Genomic DNA, 27,386 nt, shown 5'->3' with positions numbered 1-27,386 from the left:
CACGCAAATGCCCCACTTTGCTTAAGGGAAACTAGTTCCTGTCTGTGCCACTCTTGCCAGCCTCACTGCCTGGCACAAGAAAAAGATTCAAAATCACACAGGTATGTAAGGGAGCTGTAAAGCAAGGATATATTATAGTGAGAAACACAAATGAAAAAAAATTGTTTTTTTTATTCAGGTCAATCAACAGTATTCTCATTTCCTAAATGGCATGGTGCATTGTGTTATCTGTGTAGTTATTTTTTTCGCCGTTTCATTCTGGGGTCTGTGTGGGTGTTGTGCGCGCACAAGTATGTCAGTATGCTTGTGTGTGCGTATATCTGTGTGTATACACATGCAAGTGTGTGCATGTTTGTGCGTAAACATGCATTAGAGCACAAAGTTAAAAAAAATTAAAAAAAACACTAATTCAGATCTTCAGTTTACTCTTCACGTGTTCAGAGAACATCAGGCACCTGACCAGCAGCCTGACAGGAGAACCCTTAATGTGCTAACAACAGCATCATTCTCCAAAAACTTGCATTTCAAAGGTCCTCTGGCTTTTACACTCATCACATGATATTATTTTTATTTTTAGATGTGTAGATGTTTAGATACATTACTAAGCAGCTACTGTACTTCCTGCTCGGACTGAGAGAGAGAACGGGCGAGCAGCAGAGGCTGGCTCAGCCAATAGCGACGGCAGAGGCGCGTGCGTGTGTGCGGGTTGCCCAGTACCAAATCAGTATGCAGGCTTGCAGGATATCCTTCTACTGATAACCACAGAAAAGCCAGTTTAACAACTTTTCTCATTTTCCGAGACGTCACACACACAGTTTTTTTTTTCCAAAAAAAAAGAAATAAGAAAAAAGGTAACCCTGTCAGGATGGTTTGACAGAGCCTGTGGGGCTATCGGTAAATACAAAAGGAACTTCACGTGACATCATCAATAAAATACAAACAAGGGACCTCGTGCAACCAAGGGCCAAAGCGTGTCACAAGATACCGGGAGTCAAAGCATTGCATTATGGGCTGCTGGAGGGCTCATCCTGTTCCAGTGAGTGGATGAGCCCCACCGTCTAGTACCGAATCCAGACTAGCACCAGCAGCGACCAGCAGCCCCAGAAGGTGATGTCATAGCCAACAGTGTGTACAATATGCAGGGAGAAAGTTGACAGGCATGACTGTGTCGCACTGCTCACCAGCGACCCCCACCGATCAATCAAGCTCCTACAGTCCGCTAGCTCAAGCCACAAATGAAGCATTGCATCACATTACGTTACATTACAGGCTTCAGCTTCTTTGACCGTCTCGCTAGATATCCCAAATACACTTGATTTGCCTTCTGCATCATGATCTTCCTGGTCTTCTCCCGTTAACACTAAAGCCCATCAGCTGCAGCCTTCTCTGTGTGTACTGAACACTGCACCTGAAAATCTTAAGTTTCTTTGCAATTTATATACTTCTTGGGAATAACCTTCTTGCCACAATGTTTACTTGACCCCATACATCTCAGCCTAACTCATATTATATATATATTAACATACTTTTTGCAACTTTGCAAATTTCTTGCAAATAATGTCTATTTTACTTGCACTACAGGCTTAAAATATTAGGCTACCAAAAAAAAAAGGAAGGTAAGATTTCACTCAGTTTAATTACTCCACCATCTACCTCCCACCCCTCCACCTACCACTTTGCAAAATGATTGGATAGACTTCCAAAAATTAATTTAATCATAATTAAAGCCAAAGTAAGGCTGCTTCAAGGAAAGTCATGCCTAAGCTTATTTTTAAGTAAAAGTCATCTTTGTGGCATTGTAGGTAGAAAATGAAAACAAATGTCTGTATTCAAAAAATGTGGACATATTAACTGCATTCTTCTCTACGTAAAGTTATTTATTTCTTTTTTTAACTACAGGTGGCCTAATACTTTTGGCCGGTACTGCACACAAACACGGTCATGTGAACAAAAGCTACACACAACGTGCTACAACCAAAATGAATGACTTTACTCATCAGCGGATGTCCCTTAACCATGGAGAACAGAAGCTGCGTATCTTTGCAGCAAAGCCCTTTATCACCCACAAGCACAGAGGGGGCTGTGTGGGGCGGCTTACGGATCTGGGCGAGGTGTAACTTCCTGTTAACTCAGAGGAACTGTTACGAGCTCCTCGTGTAAACGGACAGATTCATTCGATCTGTTTGAAAACGGCGATGTACAGTACATGCACGAAAACTGAGCGGGCAGAAGCCGAAGTCATCCCTGACATCCAGAAGCACTGCGGGCCTTGGTGCCATGTTGAGCTGTTTGTGTTATCCTGCGGCCCCAAACAGCGTGACGAGACGGGCTGACGGGGATGGGAGGGGCAGTGTGATCTCACCCTTCCATCTGTCCTCCAGCTGAACCTACGGTGCTGTGAAAAAGTACTTTCTTGATGTCCTCTATTATGGCACAATTCAGTTTATGCCAACCAATTATTTAAGTTTAAGGGGGCAATTACTTTTTCACATGGGTGATAGATAACTTCTTTCATCAAATAAATGAAATAATAATTTAAAAATTGTTTTATTTTGTCTAATGTTACATTTTGTTTAAAGATCTGAAGCCATTCAGAGTGGCAAGTACGCAATAACAGAGTAAAGCAGGAGGGGGGTGAACACTTTCTCACAGCACTTTATTGAGACTTTATTGAGTAAGCCACCATACAGGAGGTAATAAAGGCACGCACAATGACAGCAGCGTCACAGCAGCTCACCACACTGATTATGAAACTTCCTCCGTCGCGCGAGTGGAAAAAGCTGCGGTTTCACAGAGGTTTCTCTCGTGATGAACAAAGTACCGTACCTGCGATTTCCTCGGCTGCTCTGATAAAACAAAGTGGCGCTCTGCTCTGACAGGAAGCCAGAGCACCGGCGGGAGCGCAGTGCGTGTGTGAGTCCCACCTGCCTGGGGGCAGGTAACACTGCCCGTCCTGCCTCTGCAAGTGTGTGTGTGTGTGTGCGTGTGTGTGTATGTATGTGGATGTGCGTGTGGGAATGTGTATGTGTTTGTGTGTGTGTCTGTGTGTTAGTATGCGTGTGAGTGGGTGTACATGTGTGTGTGTGATGTGTGTGTGTGCACCCCCTGTACCCAGGACAAACAGGGAAACAGACTCAGCAAAGACATAATGTGGGAGAGGGCAGAGGGCAAAGCTATTTAGGCCATACTGATGTGGGCCCTTCTAACCCCCCCCCCCCCCCCGCGCACTGAAGCAGCAGGCAGTGTGGTGTGGCCGTACCGGGACGTACCTGGTAGAACTCCCGAAGCCATGTTTTCTGCAGGTTTTCAGGCTGAAAGAGAAGAGGAATCCAGTCAGAGATGGCACGTCCATAACATAAAAACAGCACACGCACCCACACACACACGTTCACACTCGTGTATACGTGCAACTTTGCACACAGCCACACACACACACACACACACATACAGTAACACTCCACTCAGAACCGAGACATGCTTTCCTGTCTTAAGGTTACTGATGACAGATATTTGATTTCCTGCCTGTAAAAAAACAAAAAATAAAAAAACCTGAAAATTCTCCTCTACAACCATCACTTTTTGCCAATCTATTAATCTACTAATTCAACAAAAGGCCATCACTACATACTGTACAGACTGACAATTCACAAAAAGCAAATACAGGCTAACTCCACATGACATCCAAACACAGGCAAACACCATATGACAATCCTAACACAGGGCAACACTATTAAACATCAAAATGGCTTAATGTGTGTAAATCAGTGCCAATAAAGCACTTTTTGTGATCAAAAGGCAATTTAAGCCTTGCAGTTAACAGAGCTGTGTTTCTGTGCAGGAACATAACCTAGTACTGGAAACTTCTGCAGTTAACAGAGCTGTGTTTCTGTGCAGGAACATAACCTAGTACTGGAAACTTCTGCAGTTAACAGAGCTGTGTTTCTGTGCAGGAACATAACCTAGTACTGGAAACTTCTGCAGTTAACAGAGCTGTGTTTCTGTGCAGGAACATAACCTAGTACTGGAAACTTCTGCAGTTAACAGAGCTGTGTTTCTGTGCAGGAACACAACCTAGTACTGGAAACGTCTGCAGTTAACAGAGCTGTGTTTCTGTGCAGGAACATAACCTAGTACTGGAAACTTCTGCAGTTAACAGAGCTGTGTTTCTGTGCAGGAACATAACCTAGCACTGGAAACTTCTGCAGTTAACAGAGCTGTGTTTCTGTGCAGGAACATAACCTAGTACTGGAAACTTCTGCAGTTAACAGAGCTGTGTTTCTGTGCAGGAACATAACCTAGTACTGGAAACTTCTGCAGTTAACAGAGCTGTGTTTCTGTGCAGGAACATAACCTAGCACTGGAAACTTCTGCAGTTAACAGAGCTGTGTTTCTGTGCAGGAACATAACCTAGCACTGGAAACTTCTGCAGTTAACAGAGCTGTGTTTCTGTGCAGGAACATAACCTAGCACTGGAAACTTCTGCAGTTAACAGAGCTGTGTTTCTGTGCAGGAACATAACCTAGTACTGGAAACTTCTGCAGTTAACAGAGCTGTGTTTCTGTGCAGGAACATAACCTAGCACTGGAAACTTCTGCAGTTAACAGAGCTGTGTTTCTGTGCAGGAACATAACCTAGCACTGGAAACTTCTGCAGTTAACAGAGCTGTGTTTCTGTGCAGGAACATAACCTAGTACTGGAAACTTCTGCAGTTAACAGAGCTGTGTTTCTGTGCAGGAACATAACCTAGCACTGGAAACTTCTACAGTTGACAGACCTTTCCACGGCCATGTGAGCAATGATCACAGAGGTCAAGCTAACAGAGGACAGTACTTTTTTTACACAGAAAAACTACACTGCATTCTCTAAATGCTGATATTCCAAGGTCATTTTTGCGCAAAATTACAACGAGCAATGACCCAGACTTGAACCACAACAAAACAATGACTTTCTTTGAGCCAGTCGTCTTTCAGTCTCATTTGTGTTGTTTATTGATCAAAATATTTGCATAGCCGTAGCATTGCGAGGTTCAAAGAGAAAGCGCTTCATTTGAATGAAAAGTAGAAAACGAGATGTCACGCTCTAGCTACCTTGCTCAACATGAGCAAATTAAAACAAAACAAACTTTGTTTTGATCAGAACAGCAAAACATTAGATTATTTGTATCTTGTTTCAATGCGCTAATCCTGTTATTTCATCCCGCTTCTGCAACAAGTGTAAATAAAATTTAGAACAACATCCATTTATTGGTTTATTGAGTAGGCTATTACTGCATATTATGGCTAATAATAGCTTTTTTTTATCAGAAAGCAAGTGAAATGCAGATTTTGAAACATCCTGCCTTCCAAATACCCAGTATTCCATGGACTAGCACACCCACTGGATCATCATCATCATCATCATGAGCCATGACAGGCCTGTCGGCTAGGAAGCAGATCACCCGGGCTGCATACGTCCATGAACGTCTCCATAAACAGCAACTCTGCATGACGCAGGAAGGACCGCTGCATGATCCACGTGGGACCATCCGGTCTACAGGCGTCTGCAAATGACCGCGTGTGACCAGATTAGGACCCTCTTATCAGCACTGACCACTTAATGACCTTAAAGGACAAACAGGCTTAATCTTGCTTTCCTTATAGAGGTCTCATTGCTATTATTGTTTCCAATATCCCTTACAAACCAACATGTTTGAAAGTTGCTATAATATTATTATTATTATTATTATTATCTCTTGCTCGCTTTCTCACTCTCATTCTCGTTCCCACCCCCCTCACCCTCTAACACAGTCCCAAGGGGGTTGCAGGGTTGCAGGTACATTTCTCTCTCCTGCTGTGTCTCCGCTGGAATTTATCCTCAGGGGTTGTGAAAACCTTTCATCCAGTTCCAGTGGCACAGCCAATCAGGGGAGGAATCAGCCTCAGATTAAAAATAGCAAGGGCTCCCAGAGTTCCTGGAAAGTGGCCCGTGAATTCTCTCCCTAAGCAAAAGCCGAGAGGCGGCACAGCTGGACTCAAATCATAGACAGAGAGGAACTCTCAGATGAGAAGTGATCTATCTTTTTTCAGATGAGGATAATGTAGGCCTACATCAATTTTTAGGTAGGTGCAAACCTCTCAAGGTTTCATCCTGAAATTAACTACAAATTACTGGAATCAGCCAATGGCTGCAGAAAACACAGCTGACCAATTTAAACCAAGGCGTTCACCTTAGAGGTGAGGAGGTGTTCAGCATTAAGATGATCAGGTCCACAGGCCTGGCCTGCTCACTGAGCACATCGTTAATGAGAGACCGGCTTTCTCCTTCACTCTCCATGTCTAAAATTAGCCCAGGCTCTCTCTGTCCCTCAGCTTATCAAAAGTTAATTTGCAGTTAATTAGAGACGGGGCTCCACTGACGTCGGGTTAAAAATATCACACCCGTTCTGAAAGGGCGCGCCTCACTTTCCCTCCCTGGCCTACTTTTCACAAACCGGCGGGAATCAGGCAAGCGCTGATTGAGTTTCCGCCTTCCACTGATCTGTTCCTGCTGGCAGCACAGAGCGAGCGCCACAGAGAGCTCTCTCTCTCTCACAGACTCTAAAACTGTCTTCAAAGTCCCACTGCAGGCCAGCCAATACTAATGAGTTTCCAACACACACCCCCATCACACCTTCTCTCCATCTCTCTCTCTCTCTCCCTTTCACACACACACGCTCGCAACCACGCGCACACGCACGTACACACACACACAAATACGCACACAGATACTCCCACACCAAACACACGCGCACACACACACACACAAACAGATATTTACACACACACACGTGCACACACACACATTATCTCTTATATATCAATAAATCTCTTACAAGAACAGCAAGGCAATTTTTTCCCCCTCAATGAATCATTCCCTTAGAAATGTAAACTGTAGAATAATATTTCTCATAAATGACAAAAAAATTACCAATTGCACAATTTCATTGCTCACTAAAAATAATCCCAGCATGGAAACTTTCCTAATTACGAGGCTCATGTAGCCATAGAAAATAATTTAAATAACTGAAACACACAGTAGCAGTATAAAGGAAATTTACATTCCTCATTTGGCCCAAGTGAGGTGTAGCCCCTCCCCCACCCCCCCCAACATTAGCATACTTCACTGTGGGTACACTGAGGGTCATAGACATGGTGTTGGGGACTGGGGGGAGGGGTTGTTTGTAGCCACTGAAACAGGATGTAGAAGGAGCATCTGTAACCAGGGGTCACAGCGAACTGGGAACAGCTACAGTCACGGGAGTGAGGCTCATTGAGAACATCAAAGGCCAGGGGGGCGTGGCTTACTGGGAACAGCTAAGGCCGCAGGGTCGGAGGCATGCAGAAGACCTGACATCACAGGGGAGGGGTTTACTGAGAACAGCTAAGGGGGGTGAGCGGGTACAGCAACCCACCCACCAGGCGCGGAACCACCTTCATTACAGGTGACGTCCGGGCTGAGCCCTCTCTCCCACCCACCTTCCAGCGGGACGGCCAGAAGTGAACCTGGAGCCACGCCCGCGTGCCCGGGACCAGGATCGCCTCACCGTGACCCCGAGGCGCGCGTCTCCATTCCGCGCGCCGCCACAGCCGAAACCGCGGCACAGAACCCGTGCCTCTCATTTCGGCGTTTCCGTGACATTTCGCACAGCGGGAAGCTCCCGCCGCCGCCCTCCTCCCCAAACGGACACCGCAGCAGACAGGGTCTCTGCTCAGACCCCCCCGGCGCACGCGCGACGCCAGCCACTCTCCTAAAGACCCGGGGCAAACGCGGGGATCACATGACCCAGTCGGTCACACCCTCCCCCCACACCCACACACATCCTAATGCACAGCATTCTCAGCTGTCTGGAGAAGCTCGTGGAACAGGTGAGAGGAGACTAATAAAACATTTTTTACTGAAGATATTTCTGGTCTATTTTTCTCTATAAATGACAGAAAAGGTTGAGCAGAGCCACATTTTCCATCTACATGTCAAGAAACAGGATATGAGCTTCCCTCCTTTTCCCTCTCAGACTAATAGCCTACAACCACGACACTAGCAAAGCTTTAAAGGAGTCACAGACTAATACAACCAGACCATTAAAACAGCATTAAATGCATTGCAGACTAACACACTACCCCCAATACAGCCTTAAAAGGAGTCACAGGACAACACACACCACTAATACAGCTTTACAGGGAGTCAGAGAGGAGCACACACCATGCCATTAACTCAGCTTTAAATGAGTAACAGACTAACATACCACCACTAAAACAGACTTAAAGGGAGTCACAGACTAACACTACACCACACAGGAGCCTAACACTGCCCTCCTGTCTGTCTGTGTGACTGCCTGTCGATCTGTGGGCCGGTCTGCCTGTCGTTCTGTCGGCCTGTCTGTCTGACTGTGTTGTTCTGCCTGTGACTGAACACGGCACTGAACACGGCACTGAAACGGCGAGATACCAATCGCCAGCGTTGGGCTCTTCACCCGGCAGAACACAGAGGCACGGTTGCTTGGATACTCGGGTAGGTAGCAGACCCCGGATTCCGTGCGCAAACAGAGGCCGGGCTGTTACTGGCGGTGACCTTGAGGAGCTCCCCACCGCGGGGGGGTTTTAATAAGTCTGCCATCAATCTGGAGCCGTTATTCTGCAGAACAGCACGCGCCCTCACGACCACGTCTCCCCACAACACAAACCTCTCCCCCCTCGGCCTTCCCTCCATCCACAGGCCCCGTTCAGGGGTGCTTCCCCGAGCTCACCACTGGTGTTCCGAGGCCCAGGATCTACACCCTGGGGACCGAGGGTGGGGTCTCAAACGCCTGCTGGGTTTCCACATGTCATGATTCCCCTTGCAGGCTTCACTCACAGCGCAGGCCAAACAACGTCACACAACCGGAGGGGGCTTGGAGAGTTTAGTGACAGAAGCGAAGTATCATGAACAAAAGCAGCGGTTTCATCATTTAGCTACAAGATTTAAAGGATTAATCTGCAACAAAGCACATCGCAAACACATCAGACGAGAACATCCACCTAAAAGATTATTACTTTCGTCAATAAAAATGGAAACAAATAGATAAGCCTACGCTCTCTAAAGCCTAACAGCCACTGAGGGGTAAGTTCCACTTCCGTCAGTAGAGGTTTTGAAGAATATTCCAGAACAAAGGGCATTAAACTCCATCAGTTCTGACAACCCGGCCATCACTGCAGACACGTTAGCAGTGCTCACAGCACAATCTGTTCCATAAACCCTAAAGGGAGCTCCCAGAATGACACCCATCTGCTGGGTGGAAATGCGGCAACTTCATCTCTCTGAGCCTTTCAGGGGAAGAGCAAGGGAAGGGAGGAAAACTGTGGGTAGGATAATTGCGTCCTGAAGGGTTTGGAGGCTACGAGACAACAAATTAAGTCCACATTTGGGGTGTCCGTTGTTTCTGATGACAGGAATGTACCAAACATTTATCCTAAACATTCGAAATGCTTCAAAATCAATTCAGGCTTTTCTCTCTTTTTTTTTTTTTTTTTTTTACAGTTACTGATTCCAAACAGTCCGATCCTGCATGCAGTATATCCTTAATTTGTAACACAGCAATGTTTGATGTGTGGAGAATGTTCCCTTTAGACCACTGGAACACAGAGATCAGTTATTTCCACTTCACTGTGCTGGCATTCAGTTTGTGTTAGTTGGAAAACATCCACGCACATGCACACACACACAAGCCTGCAAGCACACACAAATACATGTGTGCACACTTACTCTCTCACACAGACAGACACACACACACACACACACACACACACACACACACACACACACTCTCACACACACACACAAGCCTGCAAGCACACACAAAAATACATGTGTGTGCACTTACTCTCTCTCACACACACACACACACACACACACATACAGGGCACAGCTGTGAAACTACATTTCAGAAACTCGGGAGAGAGTGAAAATTTATACAGAAAAAGGAGGGCAGGGCTTTCTGGGGAATACGAGTGTAAAAATACCTGCAGTAAATGGGTTGGGGGGGGGGGGGGCTGACAGCTGAACTCTTGAGGGAAGCGCAGGGACTCTCCGCCCCAGCCTCGCGCTCCCATCTCGTCTCCGAGAGCAGATAATGGCTGGCCCTGATTGGGCGGAGAGCGGCTCTCTCCTCAGCGAGAGCCGTCCTTCACGGCAACCTCTCATTACAGAGATAATTAGCGCAGGGGCTGGGAGGAAGCGGGGGGCGCTGACAATTAGCCCTCCAACGAGCTCGTCTGAGACGCCGCCGCCGCCTCCAGAGCGGGACGGGGCGAGGGCGCTTCGCTGGGAGGGGCGGGCACAGGCGGGGGCGAGGGCGCTTCGCTGGGAGGGGCGGGCACAGGCGGGGCGAGGGCGCCGCGAAAACAGCGGGGATAAGGCTCTTCCGCTATGGCGCAGGCGGGGAGGCCGGGACGCACAGCTGTGACCCTGGGCAGAAGGCCAGGGTGCGCTTCAGCGGGCACACTGGGGCTAGGCGACCTGGAGGCGCGCACAGCGGCAGGGCCTCGCTGTACGCACAGGCGGGCACGCTCGCGAGGCGCACAGGCGGCGTCTCAGGCCCACACAAACAGGAAATGAGTTTCTCTCCCTTTCACACGGAGAACCAAACAAACCTGGATCTCCGTTCAACAGACCATAGCGAAGAAAATGCTCCAATCGCACACCACACACACAGGTTTCTCACAGGCAAACACACACACACACACATGGTCTCTCTCTTTCACACAGACACACACACACACACACACGATCTCTCTCTTTCACACAGACACACACACACACACGGTCTCTCTCTTTCACACAGACACACACACACACACATGGTCTCTCTCTTTCACACAGACACACACACACACACATGGTCTCTCTCTTTCACACAGACACACACACACACACATGGTCTCTCTCTTTCAAATACAGACACACACACACACAAACTGTAATATTTTACTTGAACAAACAAAAAGTAGTACACCAAAGGCTTTAACTACAGAAATTCTGGGTAATAATACACTGCATTTCTTTACATTCTGCCCAGTGTTATTCAGCATATGCACATAATCTAGTCAATCATGCCTGTGGTCAAGGAAACGAAAACTGTGTTTCGTAATGGAACGGTTTGCAGTCACTGCTGAGAGGGAGCAGTATCTTGGCTTTTGTCTTCACCAGACCAGCCATCTGCAGTCCACTCATTAGCAGTCTGTGTACTTGTGCCAGTCTACCCAAAATTTAAATGAGCATTTGCCACTTGTGTGATTTTGAGAAACATGTTAGTTCTATATACAAATCAAATGAACAGCAAATCTCAGTTTCACACTTTTACTTTCAGCTTTCATTCAGTGACCGTGCCAGCTTTGTTCACTGGCACGACGTAAAATCATTGCTTTCATTATTGCATGCACACACACACACACACAGTGAAAGAGGCATTCAAATGTGTGTGTGTATGTATATGTGTGTGTGTGTGTGTGTGCGTGCGTGTGTGTATAAGAACACATGGTCTGCGCAGCACAGATCAGATGTGGTCCCAGGTCAGGAGTTTCTGTCAAGCAGTCCTGGTAGCCATGGTTTCAGACCGCTGCTTATTGGAAGCTATTTAAGCAGCGCAGGCTAACAGCCTGTGTTAGAGCAAACAGCATGTGTTAGCAGAGCAGAGCGACAGAACGTCCTCCCTCATCCAGCAAGGCACGGCCACTATCCTCACCCTCGCTGCCATCACCAACGCGACGCTCATCATTATTAGTCATCACCATCATCACGGCCATCGCTAGTCTCATCTTAAACATCGGTACGAGCACGAGCACTGCACCATTACATCATAATCACCATCATCTCAACAACTAGTATCGGCACAACCCGCTTATCATCATCATCATCATCATCATGATCATCATCATCTTGATCACTGTCATTATTTTCCCTCTACTATCACCATCCTCATCATTGCCACTATTTTGAATGAACTGAAATGTTTCTTTAATTACCAAAATCCACGGGTATATTTTATCTCATTAATAATCAGGAGGGAAAGCACAGAGCCTGGGTCTGACCCCGCATCAGAGCCTGGGAACCTGATCAGCCCGGGCTGAACCGCATCGAGCCTGGGTTTGACCGCATCAGAGCCTGGGTCTGAACCTGCATCAGAGCCTGGGTCTGACCCGCATCAGAGCCTGGGTCTGAACCCGCATCAGAGCCTGGGTTTGACCCCGCATCAGAGCCTGGGTTTGACCCCGCATCAGAGCCTGGGTCTGACCCCGCATCAGAGCCTGGGTCTGAACCCGCATCAGAGCCTGGGTCTGAACCCGCATCAGAGCCTGGGTCTGAACCCGCATCAGAGCCTGGGTCTGACCCCGCATCAGAGCCTGGGTCTGACCCCGCATCAGAGCCTGGGTCTGAACCCGCAATTTTTCCACTCGCTCGGACACCCAGGGTTCGAGACCTTTTTGAATGCATGTTTTCAAGCGGCGGGTCATTTGAATGCCAAATCGAATAGATCAAAATGCCCATCCGGTGCTCCAGAGCCACCCGTGACCGTTGAGGTGACCCATCAGATGAAGGGCACACGCAAAGCACTCTGGCAAACGGGAGTGTGACCGCTGCAGAGGGCACGGCCCCGCCTCCTCCTCTCTGTGTGCGAGTCACAGGTCAGCACGCACACGCACACGCAGAGACCGCTTCCCTCTCTGAGCCACTCCCTCCCCTCTTTATACATCCATACACAGTATACAATATACTGTATGTGTCATTTATGAAGACTCATATGTGTGTGCAATGATATGCATGCGGGCACTGAGAGAGACCGAGAGAGTGGCAGAACGCCATAGTCTGAGGAACGGTGTGTGGGCAACTGGCACCACATACCGTATTTAACCTTGGGATAGCGAGTTTGGTTTCTGCCTTAATGATTATGTACGATTCTATTTTATGTAACAGTTTGTTATTATTCCGGCATTATTCCTACACTCTGATAATGCTACACCTGAAATGTGTCAAGCTACCGCAGCTGGCGAAACGGAATTAAACGGAGGGGCGAGAATCCACGAGGGAAAGGAAGAAAGAGGCGAGACGTTCCCCGCCGTCCGTGTCAGGTGGACGGAGTGAACACCGCGGCGTTCCCGTGACAGAGGACGTAAACCTGATTCACAGCTCGTCTTCACCAGCTTCTAAATCCCGCTCGTATAAATACGCCGAAGGTCCCGGCGCGTTTGAAGAAAAGCAAAGGTCACGTTTTAGTGCCGCTTCCAAAATAACAATGCCTTGGCATACCCAGTCATAACCTGTGCACGCTAATGCATTTACTCGCGCTGAGTTACGGCTTTGTCACATAACCCAGTGGCTGTAACCGCACTTGTCTTTGTCTTGTACACCGGCCATGTTCCTACAGAGCGCCCCGGAGTGCCAGAGCATGACGATACTCCCCCCTCTGTAACGATCAGCGCAGGGAAGGGTCTCAGCGTAAGCTGTGGCAGTGTCACGGTGTGTGACAGTGTGTGACACCGTTCCACAGCACGACAGTGTGTGACAGTGTGTGACTGCAAGTCAGTGCGTGACAGTTTGACCATGGGACTGTATGACAGCATGAAGGTATGTATGTGCCAATCCAGTTCAGATCAGATCTGTTAAACCAGAGGCCCGAACAAACAAAAAGGCGGGCGCACACACACGCAAACACACAGTACTCAAAAACGAGCTCGCGGCTAATGAGCTAATTGGAGGAAGAGAGGAAATTATTTTTTTTAAGGAAGAGGACACTGAGTGCAGGATATCCTGTCCAAAGCCTTACAGCTGGGGGGGGGGGAGGGGCAGCAGACTCTAAAGCACATATACAGATGGGCTACAGGCAAACAACAGGAGACAGGACGCCAGGGCGGGGCAGGGAGGGGTGGGTCAGGGCCGCGAGAAGCCAAACCTGAGCGCTCCTCTCCAGTGACCCCTGTGAGAGGTGACTGCCCTGGCTGTAAAGTGGTGACCGCACACGCGGGTTACGGACCATGAGAGCTGCTTCCTGCATGTGGTTCGTTAGCACTGATCTGCGCTTGTGCAGACAGACACACACGTCTGCCGCAGACAGACACGTCAGTCGGCTGCACGGCTCGGACGTGTACCCCCCCACACAGGGGACCAGCGCCGCGGGCCCTGAGGGCTTCCCCGGGTCAGACCCCGAGCTTAATTACACCCCGATGGCAAACCCGCCCCGCTACAAACCACAGACACCGCTCTCCGGCGGAGTGCTGGCGTTTCACGGTGACGGCGATGTGAGAGAGATAGCTCTTTAAATCCCCGCGGTGCCGTGTGCCAGTTTCTCTGGTTTCGCGCCCGACTGCGGCCCGCTGCCGAATAACTGAGGGGCGGAAAGCAGAGCTGCGGAGGCGAGGGGGGAGGAAGGAGGGCAGGAGGGAGGAGAGAGCAGAAAGAGGGGAAGAGAGACTGAAGAATAAAGAACGCAGTCTCTCCGTCCCCCTGGACGTTTTTTTCCTCGTACTGAATTTCCAGCGAAGGTGGGAGGTGCCCCTGCGAGACCTCCGCTGGACTTTGCGCGTTCACAGGCGTCTGTGAGGAGTCCTCCTTCGCACAGGAAGGGAGGGGGGCTACGGCTGCCGGGTGACACCTCGCCCCATGAGACCCAGGAGGGGCGTGGCCTCACGACGCCCCGCCCAGATTAAGCCACTCTAAACGCCGGCCTCTTGAAGAGCAGAAGTGAGGTCACGCGAGTGACTGCCGCTCAGTGGGCTAATCAGCGCGGTAAAAATCCGCTCCCCGCGCTCATCTGGAATAAAACAGAGCAGCCGGAACATTCCGTCCTGCATTTCGCCTTACCCATAATTCCACCCACGTCCTGTATCCTCAGGGGAGCATGACGCTGATGGGCCGGGTAAGAGCACAGATGGGGAAATCTGAGAGAGGTCCCCTCACCAACAAAATACATAAATTCACCATTTTACACAAACAAAAATGCATTTGTATTGCTTAAATATACATTTTACATTTCCAAAAGTGTACGTGACACAAACTTCATAATGTAGGCCTAATAGAATTATCATACATTTTCCAAACCTTTGGTATCATGAAGGAGCAAAACTTCATGTAGCCTACTTCATCCTTTCTCTGCATATTTTATCTGAGCACTACATTTAAAGATTTTTGTTATTTAGATTTATTTGTGGCCTTAGCCTTAGCTGAGAGGATGGAAAATATTAATAGAGTCACAGAATTCTGGACCTCATGAAAACATAAACAATCTTACAATCACAGTCACTGTTTGACTTTGGTTTCTTGTCGTCAGTAAGAGGATGTGCGGTCAGAAGACTTGGCGCTCTCCCGGCCCAATCGGAGATTGAGACCGAGGCGGCAGACGCACTGGCGGTGCTGAGGATCTGCTCCGAAGACTGATGGGCCTCACTTCCTGCGTTCACCTCGCCTGGACAGGAAGTGTCCGCCCGCCGACACCGGGCCTCGCTGCGGACCCTCCGTTCTATTTATACAGCATTGTTCACTGAGGGGAAGAGCTGGAGAACTCTGGCCCCCTGGCCCCCTGGCCCCCTGGCCCCCTGGCCCCCTGGCCCCCTGGCCCCCTGACCCCCTGACCCCCTGACCCCTGGACCCTACGCTGGGGCTGAAGGGCTGGCGGGTGGGCGTGGGATTTCACCACACGGTGAAGAGCGCCGCGGCTTTCCTGTCCTCTGCAACCCCACCCTTCAGCTCGGGGGGGTGGGGAGGGGGGGGAGAGGCTTGTCCAGGGATGAAAAAGGGAAGGATGAAAACATGCAGTGCTTCTGAAAGCTGGCACATGCGTTTCATATGACTTTATATGCCTCAGAAACAACGCATCTGCTGTGGGCCAAGAGGAGAGGGGAGAAGAGACTGCCTTCATCAATACATCATTTCAGAAAACAGGGAGGGGAGGGGAGAAAGAGAGAGAGAGAGAGAGAGAGAGAGAGAGAGAGAGAGAGAGAGAGAGAGAGAGAGAGAGAAGAGAGAGAGAGAATGAGAGAGAAAGAGAGAGAGAGGGAGCAGTAACTGTAATATGATATTCAGGTGACAAGAGAGATTCATGGCGACAAGCTACAAAACTTTCTGAAATGATCATTTCACCTGAAAGCAAGTGATGACGGCATCAATGGTATGTTATATTCTTAGCTGAACCCTCCAGCACCAGCACAAGTTCCAGAAGAGAGTGCCTGAGGCATCAAACCCTGCTAATTACTGACTTAGTATTAATCACAAGCTACCCAGAGGACCATCTACCTCACCTCCTCAAGCTAAGAGAGCAGTCTACCTCTACTCCTCACAGCTACAGAGAGCAGTCTACCTCACCCCCTCACAGCTACAGAGAGCAGTCTACCTCACCCCCTCACAGCTACAGAGAGCAGTCTACCTCACCCCCCTCACAGCTACAGAGAGCAGTCTACCTAACCCCCTCACAGCTACAGAGACCAGTCTACCTCACCCTCCTCACAGCTAAAGAGAGCAGTCTACCTCACTTCCCTCACAGCTACAGAGAGCAGTCTACCTCACCCCCCTCAGCCAGAACAGTCTACCTCACCCCCTCACAGCTACGAGAGCAGTCTACCTCACCCCCTCACAGCTACAGAGAGCAGTCTACCTCACCCCCTCACAGCTACAGAGACCAGTCTACCTCACCCCCCTCACAGCTAGAGAGAGCAGTCTACCTCACCCCCCTCACAGCTACAGAGAGCAGTCTACCTCACCCCCCTCACAGCTACAGAGAGCAGTCTACCTCACCCCCCTCACAGCTACAGAGAGCAGTCTACCTAACCTCCCTCACAGCTACAGAGACCAGTCTACCTCACCTCCTTCATAGCGACAGAGAGGAGTCGACTCCAGTCGTTCGCAAACTCGTTCCTGGGGGCCTCCTGTGTATGCTGGTTTTCATTCCAACCTCAACAGCAACCCCAGAATTTTAACAAGCTGTTAATTCTTAATAATTAGGTGCTTTTCATGTTTTAGAGCTGGGGTCCCCAGTCTTATCCAGAAAGGGCCAGTGTGGGTGCACACACCTGATCCTGATTCTACTAATCAAGGTGCTCAGCAATGACTCTAGTGATTGAGTAGCAGAATCAGGTGTGTGCACCCACACTGGCCCTTTCTGGAACCCCAGCTCTAAAATATGAAAAGCACCTCATTTCTGAGGTTGGAATGAAAATCAGCATACACAGGGGTCCCCCAGGACCGAGTTTGAGAACCACTGGTCTACTCCACCCCCCTCACAGCTACAGAGAGCAGTCTACTCCAGTCCTGCTCGCCCAGCACACACTCGGTGAACCACTCAAATTTGGTAACAGCCCGCAGCCTTGACGCAAACATCAGGCTTCCCTCACAGCGTCACGTGTCGCTGGAAACGTCCCAAGAAGCGTGGCGTGACGGGTTTTGGGTTCAGAGGCGCACGGCCTGCTGCCAAACCCCGCAGGGAGAGGGGGCGGGGCCAGGGTGAGGGAGGAGGGCGGGGCCTGGGCGCCTGGGGAGAACAGGCCTCTTATCTCCTGCTGTTCTCCTGTCTACGACATCCTGTTTGCGCTCAGGCAAGACAAACAGCCCTTCTGTCAGACGCGGAAGGCTACAAGGGCTATCACGTCTTCTGCACTCAGCTGATATCTCTATAATTGGGGCTTTCCTGGGCAGTGTTAGAGACAGAGAAGGGGAGACAGAGGAGGAGAGAGAGAGAGAGAGAGAGTGAGAGGGAGAGGGAGAGAAAGAGAGGGTGGGGATATTAGGGAGGATGAGAGGATGACTGTGCAGGGAATTCTGGTAGCACTGTCAAACCCTGCACACATACAACTGGGCACCTGCATGTGTTTACACACACACACACACACACACACACCCATATGGAATGGGATAATGGCACATGAATTTTGCATCACAGTTTAGTTTTTTTTAGACCGCTGAGTTAGCCCACTTCTGAACACCGCTTGTGTTTTTCCAGAGCGCTCCCACCCCTCTCTCCCCCACATGAACTATCTCCGCCCTCCTGGGCTGATATCGCTGGCGGAAAAATATTTTCTTTCCGCCGCCCCTGTCCCCGCACTCACCCGCACGCATTTCCCACCGCGGGAGCCTCCCTGTTTCTACGGCTGCCACTGCCCGCCTCCGTAACCCAAAACAGAGGTTCTCCTCTCAGCAGAGGGGAGAACAGAGCTCACGGATTTCCCCCTTCTGAGTCAGGCCAGGCGGCAGCGCCAAGCCGGGCCCTGGGTGGTCAGAGGGGCCGAAAGCTAACAGAGCCCCTCTGTGTTGGCACGACCGTGACCGGCGTGTACACGCACAAACCGGTCTGCGCTCTGCCCAGGCACCCGTGGGCGTAACCACAGAAACCTTCGGGCATGACACCGCCCTGCTTGCCAAGGAGCGGAACAGCGACCAACATGGCAGACTCTACCTGAAAACCTCAGACCATCAGACAGCCGGTCAGGCTCAGTCCAGCCTACCTGCGCTTCCTCTCCCCTCACCCCTCCTCTCCCCTCACCCCACCTCTCACCCCACCCCTCTCCCTACCCCCCTCCCACCTCTCACCCCACCCCTCCTCTCCCCTCACCCCCTCCTCTCCCTCACCCCACCCCTCCTCTCCCCTCACCCCTCCCCTCCTCTCCCCTCACCCCACCCCTCCTCTCCCCTCACCCCACCCCTCCTCTCCCCTCCCCCCCCCTCCCTCACCCCTCCTCTCCCCACCCCACCCCACCCTCCTCTCCCCTCACCCCACCCCACCCCTCCTCTCCCCTCACCCCACCCCACCCTCCTCTCCCCTCACCCCACCCCTCGCCCACTCCCCGTTTCAGCAGATCTGCTCTTGGCCGAGTGTCTGGAACTCATTTCCCATGCCTCCCCCCTCCCTGCTCCTGACCCCAGCCTGGCCCCTTCTGTGCTATTTCAAGATATTTCCTTTTACAGAACTGATGAACTCTGGCTTTTACAGCAACCCCCAGCCCAAAAGCACTCAATTCCTCCATAAGAGAAGAAAAGGCGCTGTGGTGAGCTGTATCTGTGTGCTGCGCTGAGCTGAGTTAAGCCTGTCTGCCCGCTGAAGAGGAAATAAACCGCGTCCTCATAAAGACACTCCTATGGAAACATTTTCCTAAATTGAGTCCACGTTGTAGACAAGTTTCAGCACGGCTTTTTTTCCCCCACCGAAGTAAAGAATCGTTACCGCCATTTTAGAAACAAGTCCAACGCAGCAACTGATCTGGTAAACAAGCTTTCAACAGGAGCCTATTCAGAAAACTTTGCAAAGCAAAACAAACATTAACATCAGCAAACATGCTGCAAAATTCTAGGAATTTTAAATATGGGGAAAAAATGTACATTTCCACGTTTATGGAATTTTGTAGGGTGGGTTTACCCATTTATTCTCTTCGTGACAAATTGCTCCTTAAAAATAATTTAAAAAAACAGCAACATTGTTTGCATTATTATTTTTTTCGTCTTAGTTAAATACCCCTATTGAACAGACAACATTACCCTTTTCAGTGGAGGCCTTCAGGCCTTGCAGCTTAGCTTTCAAAACTTTATGTGTGCTGAAACAGCGTGTTGCCTTGTAAGCAATATGTAGCAAGCTTAGCTAAGAGTCTTGTATGTACGCAAACTAAAACAGGTTAGTAACTAAGTACATTGAGCTGCAATACATGGCATCACTTTACAAAATTGACATATTAATCCCAAAATGAAGGGCTTTATTTAACAGGCGCCATCAGTACAGAACAAACACCATCAAGCATTTACCTCATCCAAGAGAGCACTCATCTCTGAGCTGAGAAGGAATTCAGGAAGAATTCCCTGTTTGCTGATACTCGGGTGATGAAAGCATTACTTGTACAGGCACCAGTATCATTGTTAAAAGTCAATATTCACTCAGTAAAGTGACATGGCTCATGCTGCTTTCATTTACAGAAATCAGTGAGGATAAAACAAGGGGGAAAGAGGGAAACACACACACACACACGTACACACACACGCACGCAAGCACGCACGCACACACACGTCCTAAATAAGGGGTCAGAGGAATGCAGAGGACACGTAATGAATATTGTGAGTGGACGGTAAACAGGAACAGCGAGACAAAGGATGGACTAATCACCGCTTTCCAGAGAACCACAGCTGGGAAACATGGCATATGGAAATGATATCTTAAGCGTACAGCCCCCCCCCACACACACACACACGCACACACACGTAAGCTTATAAAAGATCCCCAGGAAGACCTGTGAGAATCGGGAGCTGAGAATTCTGGGAAGTGGCGATCGGGCCGCCCCCGGTGGGTTGTACCTCACACCTCTTCCTTAATTTGCTTGGCACCCTGGACATAGCAGCCAGGCGGCAAGCGATGGAGAAGGAGGGCCATTTTTGGCACTATGACAGGGAAGCATTAGTCAGAGTGTGGCCAATGGCATCAGCCCATTGCCCACCATCATCTTACACAGAGCTGCTTCTGTCACAGCCGCAAATCTCCTGCTGCACGGCACCGTACCTGTGTAAAATCTGACTGATGGCCTCACCCAGCCCAACTGACTAAAATAAGCCAGATCACCATCATTAGCACCAAGTCCTACCTCCTCGGACAAATCTGCCAAGAGTCACACCGTAAGGCATGGTTTTAATTCAGTTCTGAAATACAAATGTAATCACCACCACTTTTACTTCTAGAGAAACCCCTTAGTGCCGACACTGTGAATAATTGTTTGGTGTTGCAGATGTTCAGCGATGGTCTACACTCCTTCATATGAGGTGTGCTGCACAGGCATTCCATTAACAGAAACAGGTCTGCAGAGAGACCGCTAGAAGAAGAAGACGAACAGCCCCACAAACGGAGCGTCTCAGACGGGCGCATGATAACAGGAGAGCGCTGGATGGCGGTCAGACCCGCCTGACGGTGTTGGCCGCTCCTGCGCAGGGAGAGAGATTGCCATACAAAGACACGCGCGGTCTGCGCAGGCCGTTAAACTCTCAGCAGTCATAAAGCAACAGAACCCACGGAGAGGGGGGGGGGGGGTTTAACTGCCTTTAAAGTCTTCTTGAGCGCCTGGATTTACGGCCTTCCTCCCCAGCTCCCCTCTCCGCCCCGCCTGCGTTCGGCACGGCCGACTCGCCTCAGAGCCGGGGCGGCGGGGCGAGCGCCAGGGCCTGCCGCGGTGCCCCTTCACACCGGTAGCGTTCCAGGACGTGAGCGCGCGCGAACGTTCCAGGCTCGGCCCCCTGCGGCCGGCCTCTGTCCAGGTGGAACGACGTGGAGAGATCTGGAGAGGTCCAGAGAAGTCTGGGGGGCTCAGAAGCAGTCTGGAGTGACACCCCGCCCCACCTGAGCTGCCCCCGAAGGGCAGTGGAGACCAGCTTCAGGGAGCATGTGGTGAGGAGTCGAGAGCGAAACGTTTGTGCAAACACTCGGCCCTGACGCCAGCACAGCATGGTGGGAGACTCGGACACGCAGGCAGGCTGAGAGATCTGGAGACGCCCCGCAGCCTTCCTGCCCCAAATCCTCGGTACACAACGCCCTGCTGTTCTTCCCTCTCAAACCGCCGTAGGGCCACAGGGCCTCAAACCTGCACCGTGGCGGATCTCCGTCTGTGTGCCAGTCAGACATCATCTCCATATTTAAATACGGCTGGGAAAACATTCCAACTTTTGCGTCGTTCTTTCCGACTACAACTGCCACCGCAGTCCTGCCCCAAGACCCGTGGCACCTCTTTATTCTCCTTTTTTGCCACAATTTTATTATCAGGTAGCTACTGTTATTAGGTTAACTTCAAATTTACATTATAGTACAATTATTGAATGCAAATGTGACTTCAGCCATAGATCACCTTTACCTACTTTTTTTTCCCCTTGTATTTTTGTTGTTATTTTCATGTAAAATGCCTACAGATGTACAGGGGGGAGAACAGCAGTAACTCACAGCATATTCACTACCTCAGCAGATTAGCAGAGGGGTCTGGTGGCCGTATAAGCCGATTCAGTGAATTTCCCCAGAGCTTTGTACAGACCCTGACTAACTCCGACACGGGGCGAGCCTAAATCCCGCATGTGACCGGGAGAGAGACGCCCCTGCTGAACGGGGGATAGAGCGTAAGACAGGAGTCCCAGTGTCTCCGGCTCCAGACCAGAGTGCACAGCGGGCAGTTCTGGTCTCTGGTTCCGCAAAGCGGTTTCAACCGGTCCTGCCCTCGGGTCCAGGCCCGTCTCCCTCGGCCCCGAGCCCGGCAGAAGCCATGCGTATGCTCTGGCCTCCGGACTCTTCGCCGGGACCTTGGTGAGCAGATGGTGCGGGCCGCACGTCAGAGAGAGAGAGACGGACAGGTGCGGGCCAAACCCGTGAACACAAGCCTGCTGATTTGGGAAGAGGAAAAGACAGGATCTGTCTGAGGCGCTGCTACCGCGGAGGGGGGAAAAACAGACAGAGGGAGAGGGAAGGAGGGAGGGACAGGAAGAAAGAGGAAAAGACGACAGAGTGAAAGAAAGCAGGGAGCACTCCATCTCAGTTTCTCCCTCTTTCCTCGGCAGTCTCCCTTTAAATCTCTCCCCCTCTTCTCTCTCACCGAGAACAGCGACACAGCCAGAGCAGCGTCTGAAGCGGAAGGCCTGCCATTACCTGCGGAGGCGCATAAATACTTAATGAAGAACCGAGGGAGGAGAAGGAGAGACCTTATTAATCACACATTATTATTCACCGGGATGTTTTTCGCGGTTTGAAAGCGTAGGGAGAGGAGACGAGTCTGTGACAGCTTGCAGAACACAGCAGACGCATGTGGGAGGAGCCTCGCACCCACACCCAGCCTACTGGCCAGCACGGTCAGCAAGCACAGCCTTTGGGCTGCGGCCAATCGGATGCTTTGATCATTCTGGTCAGGTTGGGGCGGGGGTTCACCTTTGAAAGGAACCCCGAAAATTCAAGCATCCCAAATGTCAATAAATAGAGGGACGAGCCTCTCCACGAAGGCAGTTTTTTTCTTTCACAGAGAGGGTGGAGCTACAATAAGCCATTAATCACTGGCTTGTCTGCACCAATGAAAATTAATTATCTCCCCAAAGCATAACTATGGGTCAACACTGCTGACAGATATGGTAGCTCCTCCTAATTTTGAGTATCATTAAGCCTTATTCTGACATCACACCACATGCCTCCTGACCCTACAAGCTGCACAAAGGAAAATTCTTTGAAGAATGCCAAAAGGAATGGACCTGTTCCAGTGAACCACCCTAAATGCCCTTTGAAACATTAAAGATGCAGTGACCGGTGATCTATGAGCTAACAGAAGGGTAATTAAGCTTTGGCAGAGCGTGCTGCAGTTCAGGAGGGAAGGACAATCTGATATCACAGAACCGTTTCTGTAGCAGCCAAACAACACCCACAACACACACGTCCATCCAGAGCACACCACGCAGCTACCAACCAACAAACCAACCCACACCACACACATCCATCCACAGCACACCACGCAGCTACCAACCAACAAACCAACCCACACCACACACATCCATCCACAGCACACCACGCAGCTACCAACCAACAAACCAACCCACACCACACACATCCATCCAGAGCACACCATGCAGCTACCAACCCACAAACCAACAAGACAGGGAAGACGTGGCAGGACGAGAGTGAGAGACAGAGAGAGAGAGAGAGGGGGGGAGGGAGAGAGAGAGAGAGAGGGAGACGTGTACTATATCATCAGTCACAGCGCCACATCCCCCACCCCACAGAGATTAGCTGTATAATTGCTGCATGTCTATTTGTTTTTGTCCACCTTTGCTCTTGCAAAAATAAAGGGTAATGTCATGTCAATATAGCACCTTAAAAGGTGGGAGGGTGAGGGCCACCTGCTACAGCCAGAGGGACAGCTAGTGGCAAAAAGGACACCTCAAACACCATTTAGACCTCTTCCTGTGAACAACTGAGCCTACACAAACATAAACGCACACAAATTTCCCTTCAAAGCAAATATCACCTGGTCCACAATGACCGGTTATATCTGCTAAATCCCTCAAGGGACCCTTAAATGACCTTAAATAACCTAAGAACAGCACCAAGCCCAATCAGAAATAAGCAGGGAAAAATTACTAAGGATGTACAGTTTCCCTCTGTTCTGTGATCGTGTGTGTGTGTGTGTATGTCTGTGTGTGTGTGTGAAAGACAGAGAGACAGTCAGTGAGAGAGAGAGAGAGCGTACACTCATCTGAACAGCAGTTAGACATAAAGATCCATGTATGTGTATCTTTGGGAAATGGGAAGGTATGTCTGTCAAACACAGGGATACTGATGTTGCTGTGAGCTGTGAGCATTTTCCCTCAGTCCAGCTCATCTCTCATTACAGTGAGGAAAAGCAGGTCTTCTCAGGACAGGATTCTGACTGGCGTAGAGACCTGGCCTCTACACACATGAACGAACACACACACAAGAAACATTTCGGCAAAATAATTCTGCTACGTTTACAAAATGCCAGAAAAATTGTGAGCCTGCATCTGTTAATGTGTTAAGCCTGTAAGTGTTAAATCTATTTTTAATTTGAGTGCATCACGGCCCGAAGGTAACGACTTGGCCCGACATTTCATCCTAACTGTTTCCACTCAACCGTAATAAAAAAATAGAAGTACCAACCGATTAGCAATGAAATGCTATTTTAGCCATTAAAGCAGTTGCCCACAGAGACTAATAACCCACACAAGTGTTAGTATTAAACAATAAATGCATAAGAATTTTACAACACACACACACGCACACACAATAACAGACTCAATTAGGAAATCCAACGAATTAGCTGCGCTGTAGACAACACAACATCACAACGGATGCTTATTTTCCAGCTCACAGAACCAAAATGTTCCACACACCATTGGTGCCTGGCTGGAACACTGGGCCTAAAGGCCAGATGCAGAAACTTTCTATGTGGCCACGAGCTGTGGGATAGGCCAGGCCAGGCCAGGCCTATAAAAAGAGCACAGAAAACAAGTGAACATTTTAGGACTTTAAAGACAGGGTGTTGGCAGGATTGGGTATTCCCATATAGCAATTTGAAGCCCAGAGACGTCTAAACCAGGCCACCGAGCTCCAACAGGAAGTAGGCCGGTGAAAGCCCCAGAGCCCAGGCCCCTTTGAAGGCCAGGTGGGACCTCACAGAGTGACACCGTGTCCCTCTCATTATGAAATATAAATATCCATGCAGGCGGGAGGCTCAAACCCCCCTCACTAGGGACCCTTCCTGCTCCTGGCCCCTCCCCCTCGCTGGAATGAGGACACAATAACCCTTTAAGAGCCAGGCTGCCACCCAGCAACCATGACTATGCCACACATCTACTTTCAAGGCAATTCCCCCAGAGACTCATGGGAAAGAGCTGGATCTCATGAAGAAAAGTTTCCTGCTTGTTCAAAAACTGAAGCTAAAGAGATCTAATACAGCTGCCTTTTCGATTGTGTTCAAGGTTCAGATAGACTGTTATTAGCTTTCTGGGTTTTAATAAAGCCACTTCACATGTATATTCGTATCTCAAGCTTAGGGTATGCATTCTTAGACCACTTAAAACAACAGGCTTTAAAGTTCTCATGAAAGACAGACGTTTCATTTTTTCCGTAAGTGCTGGAGAAATCTGCTCTGAAAAGATAAACCTGACCGCTCTTGCTGGGCTGAAAATCACAAGCTTTTCTGCTGAGAATAATTCCACAGTGTGTAGGAGGGTTTTTAAAAATAAACTCGCTCTCGGGGAGATAAATTAGGTATGAAGGCCTTCCAGGGCCTCCTAGTGCTTCCCTCTCCGCACAGGAAGTGACTAGTGCCCAAGTGATGGATTATGCTCTTTATCCACTACTAGTGACATCATCATCAGTGGCCAGGAGACAAAGGCTAATACATTTAGCCTGGATTCAGGAGCACCGCTGCACGGCCATGGCTCCCATTTTGTTTTCTGTTTACACAGCAACCAGCTTTACTCTGGCCCACGCCAGGACCGATCTGTGCTTCCTCTGCCATACAAAAGCCTACGTAGCTGTGCAAGCAGAACTAGCAGTGTTCCTTCAGTAACAAGCACTCAGGATCCTCTCATTAATAAACCCCAAATACCATCAACCAATGAGCAGCGCTGCCTTTACACTTAATGATATGAAGAAATATGAGAGAAATATTACAAAACTGAAGAGAAGGTACTGAAAAACAATTTGATAACTGCTAATTTAATGTCATTTTCACATAGATCTTTTATGACAGCCTGCATTCCAGTACATGTACAATGAATTGGAACTTGCATATGGTCAAAGCACCTGCACTGTCATACCTCTACAAAGTTGAATTTGTGTGTGTGTGTGTGTGTATGTAGTGTGTGTGTGTCCGAGAGAGAGAGAAACTGCTAGCACTAACCAGCTATCTACTGCCAACATACCTTTGTATTTGCTTGCTGGTTAGCCAATTATCTACCTATATAGATACCAAGTGTATGATCAGCAGCGGCTCCACTGGGACAGTAATGGGGTTTCAAATTTCCATGGATCTGATCCTCTTCAAGCAGGAGGGGGAGGACAAGGGTGGGGCCAGCTGGTGCACGGTGGCAGGCTTGGGAGAGGGGGAGGGTTAGGGAGGCAGGTGGGGGTGAGGCCAGAGAGGTGACTAGCTCGGTGTTGAGCTGGCCCAAGCCCTGCTCAAAAGCCTGGTCCTTCTGAAATGTTCCTCACACAGTTCTGCAGCTGGGCCTGGTGCTTGTCTTTCTCCCCCCTCTCTTTGTTTGCAGTGGCACTCCGCAGGCATCGCACAAACATCATCTCTTGAGCTACTTCAGTGCTCACTCAGTGTGGCCAGCTTGGCCAGCTCAGCCTTTATCTGTGGATCGTAAAACAGAGGCACCGTCGCCACGATGCTAAAAACCGTTGGTTGGAAAGTGCAGTATGGTGGTGTGTAGATTGTTTGTTATTTGTGTGTGTGTGGTGTGTATGGGTGTGTGTGTGTGAGCGTGTGAGTGTGGGCAAGTGTAATGTACAGAACATGTACAGTGGATTTTTTGAGTTAGTTGTATCATTTGTATGACAAATCAATTTGCTTCAGAGAGCAAATTTTGATATTAAGCCAGAATACACTGTAATATACGATCATGGCTTTGTAACGGTTGAGGCAGTTCATGTGTAGGTAGCTACAGATGTTCTACATTTTGTGTTAAGAATTTTACATAAACTTTAAATTTTATTTTCAGGATGCCACTATTTAACCATTCATACTTCCTCCTGAAAAAATAAAAAAAGTAGCATGAGGCATGCCGACTAAATTTGTCCTTTAAATTTTTTCTACAAGTTAATAAGAATTATCACTACCTCACTACTGTCCCTGCAGTGTACTGAACATACACCAGCGTTCAGCCGGCACCTGTGTGTT

General features: G+C 49.4%; 1 protein-coding gene across 1 annotated transcript in view; it reads right to left on the bottom strand.

Annotated features, from left to right (window-relative positions):
• The window catches only part of LOC135244418 (inositol polyphosphate-5-phosphatase A), a 137,020-nt gene that overhangs the window by 99,867 nt on the left and 9,767 nt on the right, over window positions 1-27,386 (bottom strand). Inside the window, exon 2 of the mRNA XM_064316670.1 lies at window positions 3,270-3,311. Coding sequence (XP_064172740.1) covers window positions 3,270-3,311 — 42 coding nt within the window. The remainder of the gene's footprint in view (window positions 1-3,269; window positions 3,312-27,386) is intronic.

Source organism: Anguilla rostrata, chromosome 18 (genome assembly GCF_018555375.3).
Source record: "Anguilla rostrata isolate EN2019 chromosome 18, ASM1855537v3, whole genome shotgun sequence".
NCBI lineage: Eukaryota > Metazoa > Chordata > Actinopteri > Anguilliformes > Anguillidae > Anguilla > Anguilla rostrata.
The sequence above is the reverse complement of the archived record's forward strand: the minus strand, read 5'-3'. Positions and strand labels throughout refer to the sequence as shown.